Source organism: Eublepharis macularius, chromosome 2 (assembly GCF_028583425.1).
Source record: "Eublepharis macularius isolate TG4126 chromosome 2, MPM_Emac_v1.0, whole genome shotgun sequence".
Taxonomy (NCBI): domain Eukaryota; kingdom Metazoa; phylum Chordata; class Lepidosauria; order Squamata; family Eublepharidae; genus Eublepharis; species Eublepharis macularius.
This window is the reverse complement of record NC_072791.1, coordinates 17,977,782-17,987,199: the sequence shown is the minus strand read 5'-3', so window position 1 is coordinate 17,987,199 and position 9,418 is coordinate 17,977,782. Positions and strand designations below refer to the sequence as shown.

The window sequence follows — 9,418 nt, the reverse complement described above, 5'->3', positions numbered from 1 at the left end:
GAAACTTGTTGGCTTGGGCCAGTCACATGGGCCGTTTCCACACGGCTTACCTTGTTCCGGAAAACAGCAAAATCTCGTGCAAAATCTCATGAGAAGATGCGATAACAGCGTCTTCTCACGCAATTTCACGTGAGATTTTGCTGTTTTCCGGAACAAGGTAAGCCGTGTGGAAACGGCCATGCTCTCAACCTAACCTACCTCACAGGGCTGTTGTGAGGCTAAAGGAGGACAGGAGAACGACGGAAGCTGCTTTGGGTCCCCCTTTGGGAAAAAAGTTGGGAAGAAGCAAAGTAATTAAAATAATGGTCTTTTCTGGGTGGGGTTTTAACCAAAAAGAAGAGAAAGGATTTCATTTGTAACTCTAACATGTTTTATTTAAAGACAGTGGTTCTAATCACGATTGTCACCGTTTCTTTTTTCCTTTTTTAAACAGCACATACCAATATGCAATTGAAAAAAAAAACCCTACAAACAGAACACTCCACACAAACTAAATGCTAGGGGAACTTGTCTGAAGTCCTTCTTTTAATGCGATTGTCGAACCTAGGCTAAACACAGCATAGAACTAACAGTGAGGGGGCTCGGTTTGGGGAATAGTTCACTATAAAACAGTGAAAGAACATTTCTTATTTTTTTATAAAATATAGTCCATTCCAATAGCTTTTCTACATACTGTATACTATAAAAACTCTCCGCAAAAAATTAGTGTCTTTTAAATATACATATTTAAATCTGAACTGCACCAAGATTAAAAGCAATTAAAAATAACTGATGATTTTGCTCTCTCTTTTTTGCAAAACATTAACTTCACAGTATCAGTTTGAAGTAGAAGACAATTCCAGTGTTTAAGTAAAACAGTATTAAGGTAAAATCTTGACTCCAATGAAATCAAAACCAAAAGGGAGCCAAAAGGATTCCAAGTGTGTTTATACTCCGTTGGCGACGAAAACTGCCAGCAAGCCTAAATGTGCAATTGTTTTAAATAACTGTTCGCAGAAGAAGGAACCTGTTTAAAAAACATGCTCAGAACGATTGCAACATTTTAAAAATTCCCAAAGACCAAATAAAAGTTATATTAAAAATAAAAGTGCAAACTTCTTTTTTTTGAAAAAAAAAGAAAAGGCAACGCAGAAAGGGCAAAAAGAACAAAGGCAACGATTCACACTAGACGTTTGCCACTTTTTCACTGCAGCCCCGAGCATGCCTCATACTAAAGGGTAACTTCTAGACAAAACTCGGATGAGCACTTGTTTCAACTCTCTATTTTCACACCTTTAAAAAAACACCCCCTCTGATGGAATCTTATGGCACTTTTACCCTCTTCCAAATTCTGCTGTGAGTTAAAAAAAAGAAACAAAAAACTCCCCAGTCCAAAGATCTAGAGGGCATGTTCAGACATACTAAGGGTTGGATCCGAACTCCTGCAAAAGGAAGGGAATGCTTGAAAGGGGGGTCTTTCCTCCCCATCTCTTACCACCAGCATTCCTCCCCTGCTGCCCCAGTGTCCCCTTTAAAGCAGTTTTCAAGGTTTCTATGATCTGTGGGATCAATACACCGCACGGCACATGGATTCTGCTACAGCAGAAAAGAGAAATGGGATAAAACAGCCCTCTCCCCTCACTTCCTTATAAACACAAAAAGAGCAAGAGAGTTTGCACAAGAGCAGAGAGAGGAATTCAGCTGCTTTTCCTCCCTGGGTGCAGCACCCAACTCACATGGCACACTGTTGTTGAGGGTCCTCACAACCCTCCAGAGCAGATTTATGGTGGGCAGGAGGAGGACAGGGAAGAGACATTTCGGCACACTCCCTCCATTCGGAGAAGCTCAGATCCAACCCATAAGCCCTTGTGTATGCGATCCCATTTTTTTCAATAGAAGGTGCAGATCTACAGGAGAGACCTTCTTTCTCTGTTGGAACAAACAGAAACTGTTCCAGGCATGCAAGGCCATTCTTGGGAGTTCCTGCCCCCATTAGCACAAGGGAGGGGGGACACCCTTCTATGCATTATCCTTACTGTGTCGCATGTTCACATACAAAAGAAACAAACAATTAAAATTACACAGATTTCAAGCTTGTTATTCTGAAACCACTCCAAAGTAATTGCTCTGCTTTAAAAAAAAATCTAATAAATACTATATCAAGTATCATCAGGAGAAAAAAAATTATATAACTTAATTTTTTTTTAACAGAAAAAAGGAAATAACTTAATTTTTGAAGGCTTTGTTCAGTGCTATTACCAATCTGAAGGAAGAAAATAAAATGCAGAGTAAGACCACAGTACCAAAAGTCACATCTTGCAGGCCACCGAGTGCTCGCGCATGCCTCCCATGTGTTAGCAAGAGTATTTGTACAGTAACAAAATGAGTTTGATTACAAACATACTATAAATAGAAGTAAAATTTTCACATTACATGTGCATTTGTCATTTAAGAGAGGAACGAAAAGAAGAGCTCACGACAGATCAGTTCTCCTTTGAACAAAAAGCCATAATTCTCCCCAACTCACACATCAGCGTCCCACATTGTTGCTACATTAAAAAAAAAAATCAGTATTGCTCCTTCATAGCAGTGCTTTCTAAACATATTGGGAGGGGTTCAAGGAAGGTATACTTGTGCACAGGGGGTTGGGGAGGGATCACACAGCTATAGCTTTTCTTACCACTTTTGATGCCTCGAGTACAAACAGCTGAAGAGGCTAGTCTCTATTTAAACAGTGGCTTGCCTCTTCAGTAATGGGAACTGTTGCAGTAAATACAAAGCAAGGTTTCGGCTGCCCTCACGGTGTCGCATGTCTCCTTTCTAAAAAGTAGTTGAAGCGAAATGCTGGACAATATTTCCCCCCTGCAAGATAATAACTAGTCCTTTAGGACAAGTCTTTCCAGTGCTTCCACATCAGTCAAACAAAAAAACCAAAGAGAAGTCAATAAATTTAGTAATCCTCCAGCCCTGCTCATCAGCAGTCTCATAAAACTACATTCAAGCACAATTTTTCTCTAGAGGTTTCACATACACAAAAATATACTTTGAAAGGGATTTCACCAGAAGGCATAATCCGATATTTAATGAAACTTTCTAGAACGAGTATCAGAAATATGTGAATTAACACCCTAATCTTTTTTCCTAACTGTACAGAACTCTGATTTCTCTCCGAAACCAAAACAACAAAAATCACAAATACACACACACCAACTTTTCAAAGTTTTGCTTGCCTGGAGTAAACCACGTACATTGCCAAGTTTGACCACCTTCTACAAAATAAGGCCATCAGCCGTTTACCAGTCAGTAGATCTCTGCTAAACTTGACCTATGGAGATGAACAGTTAAATATCAACAAACCATGAACAAGAACAAAATAAAATTAGGAAACAAAACTATATACCAGAACAAGGCTACTGGAAGATTTAACCTTTAGCGCAGCAATACCCCTTATTTCAACATACACCATCTCCAGTGTTTAGGGACTGTGCCACACATGACCAGAAACCAGCTTTGGGAACGTAACAGGCGTTCTAATAGTTTGAAAGGTTAAAGCTGTTCTTTTAACCGCCTGATTTTTATAAAGATTTATCCACTGTTAAGGAAATTTTGGGTAGCATTTTGATGCCTGATACCGCCATTTGCTCACCAAGACCCCATTCCCTCCACCTTATCCAGGCCTACTTCCACTCTCTGTTACGGCCATCGGGCATTCCCCTAAATATCGAGAAATGCTGGATTCTTCAGTGATAGTCCAAGGAAAAGCAGAAAAGGTAATACTCTCCTATTAATGCCCTAATTCCTGTAGCAGCTGCCGCCTCCCAGAGATCCAACCCAAGCTGTGATGAACAAAAAAGGGTGTGAAATAGAAGGAGCAGGTTTAGTGTAAAAATCTATATGGATAAGCGCATGGACACACATCTGCTTATAGGTCTGCTGGAACATTAAAGAGCAGGGGGAGAACATTTCCACTGCTGAATTTTCACCGGCAAAGGGGGATCCCAATTAGGGTTGCCAACTGGCCAGAAGATAATGGCTGTAGATTCGGAAGCTGGCACCCCAAAAGAGGCACTTATCAATAGTATCAACAAGACACCCTACTACATACGACCGGCAAGGTCTGAGTTCTGCAGCGGTACGGGAAGGACGAGGGAACTGTTGCTGCACCCACGCAAGATGCTGTAGATACGGCCACACAGCTCCAAATTCTTAATGACAGATCTTCCGAAGAGGCAGTGCTTTCCAGCAATAGCCCCTTCCACTGCATACCCCCCACACCAGTTTCTCTCCAATGCTGTTCTTGAGGATATAAAAACAACACACACACTCTAGAAAAAAATCAGACTGCAGTGGAAGAGAGAAGCAAGAAAGCTCCACAACGCCCACAGATGGTTGGATACATCCGGACATGGACAAAATTCACAAACAGGCATCAACAGAGCTTTGAAGAGTGCCCTCGCCAAGGCAGAGCCACACAACTACGCCAAGCTGCCAATGGAGTAGAACTCACTGGTCTCCCCCCAGCTTGGCTGTGAAGCTCTCTTCTCTCTCCCCCTATACCTGTTATGCATATCGGGGAGGGCAGAAGCAGAAGATAAGAGGACAGGCATCTTGCAGCCGTCAATCATACCTAGTGGACAGAACAGGTTCAAATTCTTAAGAGCTGATCTTATTCCCAGTAGGAATTTACTAGCCAAAAAGCACAGAGAAGTAATAATATATTAAGTGGGGGACGGGATGGATTCTCTCTTTCCACACCCCGATGTCGCATCAGTTTAGGATGCTTTTATTTCATTACACACCCTTTCCCCACTCAGGCTACCTTCAACATTAATTAAGGCCTACCAAAAGAGGGGCCTCTCATGAGATTTGTGTGTCTCCTTTTCCTTGTTGGTTGTTCGCAGGATTGGGGCCTTACCCCATGCAGGATTTGACACACATAGGACCAAGTTTACACTTGGGGGGGGGGAAGGATGCCTGGCAGGGAGGGTGCTGTGAACTTAAAACAATTCACAGGTGGAGGTGGGGAGTATTTCAGCAAAAACTGCTAGGTGAGGTGGGAAAGCAAATTTCATTAAAGGCTAAAATTAATCAAGAAGAGTGGAAGAGGAACTTGAGCCGGAACAATTTCATAAGACACAAGACGTTTTGCCGTCAGATGAAAACGACTAAGGGAGATTCCATACTGGCCCGTATTAATTTCAAGCCTTTTCCTGGTTATTGCATAGATGCTCCCCCTCAAGGCATAGGGAACTCGGATTTCGGTTCAAATACACAGGTAATAAATACCATAAAATTTGTCCTAGAGATTCTCCCCCCGCCCCCGCCTCGTCCACCTTTGAAATTCTACTTGTCTGGAACGCGCTCAAAATACAGACGGTCAAAATTAGTAAGAGCTCTCCACAGCAGGAGAGGACACAAGCTCAAATCAGAGGAACTTGCAATGGAAATGTAAACAGTACCGGGGGGGGGTGGCTTGCTGGGCCGTGTCCCACTTGGGGTATAACCGCAGGACCACATTCCCTCCCCCTTTCTCAGGGGACTTCTTCGCCCACGTCCAGCTTGGCAAGAAAGCACGGCCAAACCAGCAGTGCACAAAACACCCTTAGTTTTAGAGCCACCCGAGCGATACACAAATTAAGCCAATCAATGGGATTAAGTCCGCTTGCCCAGAACTCTCAATTAAAGTTACTTGTAAATCAAGAGTCATCCTTCCGATCACACAGAGATAAACAAAACATTATAGGTAGGTGGAGGCTTATGGCGGAGAAGGGAAGGAGAAGCGCTAAGGATGCCTTCCTCCATGAAATGTAGACCTACATTTCCTCTCCTGAATATCACATGCCTGAAGAGAATTATTCTCAGCAAGAGAGAGAGCTGATACCATCTTGGGCTTGTTGGGTTTTTTTCCCCCTACCTAACACAATTTATCTCAAACCACCAGTGACTTAACAAGGCCACAATGAAATTTACGGATATGTCTGTACAAGTCGCCAGATTGGGTAAATCGTCTCTCGCACCATTTGCAGCCGTGCGGCTTCTCTCTCGTGTGCACCACCGCGTGACGGCTGAGGTTGTGGGAGTACTGGAAGCTCTTCCCACACTGGCCACAAGTGTATGGCTTCTCGCCCGAGTGAGTCCTCTCGTGCCTTTTCAAGGTGTACATGCAGGAAAAAGTCTTGCCACAGAGGGTACACGTGGGTACGGAACCATCCGGAGACAGCCGGGTTCTCGACCCGTCTTTATCGCGGAAGTGAGAGCTGAGGTGGAGCTGTAGGATGTGTGGACTGGGGAAGACTTTGCTACAGAGGGGACAGATGCAGATGTGGCCAGGAGGGACCAAGACGCCCGGTGATAAGATGTCGGAGGAATCCATGTCGTCCTCGCTCACCTCCCGTTCTTGATCGAGGTCTTCTTCCTGCACGTGAGAATTCCCGTTCGCTGCAAATACATTTCCGAGCCCCGTCACCAGAGCCTTGGCAGCATTCCCAAAATGCTGGCTCTCTGGGCTCCCTGCCTCACCGTCGTCCTCATCCGACAGAGGCTCTTGTTCGTCTTTAACAAGAGGCTCGCTACCCTGCTGCTGGCTATCGGGAGCCAGCTGTCCAAAGACGTAGGAGGGGGGTAAGGAATCTCTCCCAGCCAGAGGCTTGAAAGACAAATCTAAAGCACACTCTGCATCACTTGAAGCCAAGGGGTGGTTAAGAGACCTTTGGGACAAAGGTCCTCCCAAAGTACCGACATTCGCTTTTGTTGTTTCAGCTGCCACGGTGTCCAATTCTGCCTCGGTCAACACAGAGTTGATACTTACAAGATCAGAGGACCAGCCCGAGTAACCGCTGCCCTTTTCTTTCCCGGAGGGTCTTTCATATTCCGCAGCCGCCCATTTCTGTTTGCTTCCCAGGTCGATCTCATGCCCCGGGGGAACGCCGCCGTTCGTCCGCTCGTCCTTTTCCAAAGGGGCCCCGTTCGTCTTCTCCTCCCCGCACGATTCCTTATCTTTGAGCTTGCCCTTGCAGACTTTCACAATGTCGTACATGTGGAGGTAGCTGGCGGCGGCCAGCACATCTTCCACTGGGAGGCTGCTGAACTCCAGCTTGCCTTCGTACATGAATTCGAGCAGCAAGCCGAAGGCCGGGGCGGTGACAATGTCACTGTTCAAATGCACAATGTCCCTTTTGTCTAGCTGGTCCCTGTAGAAAAGATGGAAGTACATGCTGCAGGAGGCGAGAACGGCTCTGTGGGCTCGGAACTGAGTGTCTCCAACTAAAACAGTACAGTCACACAGGAAGCCTTGGTGACGCTGCTGACTCAGACACTGCAGCAACTGCCGGCTATGGTCTGGGAACTCCATTCTTCCTTCATAACCTGTTCGAAAACAGGAAAAACTTGAATGCTACTTATACACCGCAGGGCTCCTGAGCAGCTGTTAACAAACAGATTGGCTTTAGGGGTAACCGGAGCTTTGGAGATAACAGTCCAACTGTTAATTGTCTATATAAACTGGGTGGCTTTTTCTTTGTAATTTCTTTTAAAAATGCTTTCCCCCCCCTCCCCGCCACAACACCTGCTTCAAAAACAGGAAAAACTTGTCTTTAAGTAAAGCACAGCTTCTAAAGGAGGAACACCTCTAACCTTTGTCTTTTGGGGCTTAAAGGGGAAAAAGAGAGAGAGGCTGTCGTTTTAGACATTCGTGGAAATCTTAACACCGGGACATTATCGGGGGCTATTTTGTAAAAACAAGTGCATTTCACGCTTGTCACCCACAAATAATCACACACATTTTCCACCCACAATCCAACCCTCTGCCAATCCACCAGGAACCCAAACAAACGTCCCGCCTGGAAAGTTCCAAAACGATGCGGAGCCCCCCCAAACTGGTACCCCAAACTCCCAAGCTGGGGCAACCTAGCAAACCGGGGCAACCTAGCAAACCGCTTACCTTCCCCAGTTGCAAAGAAGAGTCCAGAGGGCTCATGTGGAGGAGGAAGAGAAGATGGGATTCTCTCCCCCCCCCCCTTTAAGTTTTGGGAAGCCCGGGCGCTTGCTTCTGCAGAGAGCGGCCACCCCAAGGGACTGGGAATGGTTTTCTTTTTTTGCTCGCCAGTAACGGAAGAATGCTTGTGTGTGAAAGGGAGAGAGGCGAGCGTATGGGAGCCAGGGAGGGAGGGAGGGAGGGAGTGCGCCGTTTGCTAATTACACCGCAAGCTGGAGAGTCAGCTGCTCTGACTTCACTGCGATGGAAATGCTACCTCCAGCTGTGCCCCTTTTAATGCCATATGTTACTTCAAAACTAGCTACCAGCCAACCACGGCTTGCAGCCTTTTAAAGTTCCAGCAACAACCCCCCCCCCCCGCGCCCATTTATAGGCATCTATTAAATCTCCAAACTTAAAACCGACTCTTTCCTACTTTCTAACTCCAGCCTCCTCGCTTCTGATTCTTTCCCCGATTCTTTTCTCTCCCCCCCGCAACACTTTCCCCTGGGAAAGTTGCTGAAATAATCTTATTACTAGTTGCTAGCAATGGAGGACGCAGCTTGACCTTTGGAGAGGTGCGGGGCGCAAAAGGGGATAAGAAAGTTCGCAGCTGGGAGGGGGGGCCGAAGGGGGCAAGAGAGACAGCCCGGTTCCGAATGCCTCCGAATGGGTCGGCAGCCTTTGCCCCCACCTCAAGTCTTTGCCCCCCCTCCTTTTACAACTTTGGCAGCCAGTCCGCTCCGGCGCCCCCCTTTGTGAGCTTGGGGACCCCTGCATGCATCCAAGAGCGCACCGCGAAGGAGAACTCCAGCTCCCGCAATGGGGCTTGTTGGGGGGCAGTTTCGGGAACTGGGGGTGGTACCACACTCTCCCCCCACCCACCCCGCCCCGGCAGCATGCAAAAGAGGGAAACGTGCAGGGCTCGCTACTCACCAGCCCGGCCGGGCGTGCCTGGAGGGGGTGCGCAGAGCTCGTGCGCCCCAGCCGCGCCCCGCAGCCCTCCTCCTCCTCGGCCTGCCCCCCGGCCCCAGATGTGCCTCCCCCGGGTGGCCGCCGGGCTGCTCCTTGTTGCTGGCAACCTAGCGGCCGCCGTGTGTGTGTGTTGTGAAGCAGGTTGTTACCCAGGGCGCTCTCGCGATACTTTCCCTCCGTCTTGCACGGCGGTGCGGGCGGGTTTGCTCGGGCTTGCTGGGCGCGCACGCACAATGGCCCAGCGGCCGGCTCTCTGGCGGCGGCGGCGGCTCCCACTGACGCCTCTGGGGCTGCTGCCGGCAGCCCCCGAAGGCGAGCCCGTCCCCTCCCCACCCCCTTCCCCTCCAGCCCGCCAGCGCTTCTGTTCTGGGCAGCGGCAGCAGCTGCTGCGGCTGCTGCGTCCTCAGCTGCTGCTGCTTTTTTTTTTTTTTGCATTTGCAAAATCCTCTCCTCTTCCTCCCCCCCCCCGCCGCATGTCCCGATCCCAACTCT

At 47.5% G+C, this 9,418-nt stretch overlaps 1 protein-coding gene across 2 annotated transcripts; it reads right to left on the bottom strand.

Moving 5' to 3' along the window:
• Positions 1 to 358: 358 nt before the first annotated feature.
• Positions 359 to 8,961, bottom strand: ZBTB42 (zinc finger and BTB domain containing 42). Of its 2 annotated transcripts, none has more exons than XM_054972878.1 (2): positions 8,888 to 8,961; positions 359 to 7,344 (listed from the first exon to the last, which is right to left on the bottom strand). In XM_054972878.1, the coding sequence occupies exon 2, from the start codon at positions 7,328 to 7,330 to the stop codon at positions 5,909 to 5,911; it is 1,422 nt and encodes a 473-aa protein (XP_054828853.1). In that variant the 5' UTR covers positions 7,331 to 7,344; positions 8,888 to 8,961; the 3' UTR covers positions 359 to 5,908. The 2 variants fall into 2 exon arrangements, with proteins under 2 accessions (XP_054828853.1, XP_054828854.1); XM_054972879.1 differs by lacking the exon at positions 8,888 to 8,961 and adding an exon at positions 7,919 to 7,985.
• Positions 8,962 to 9,418: the final 457 nt, after the last annotated feature.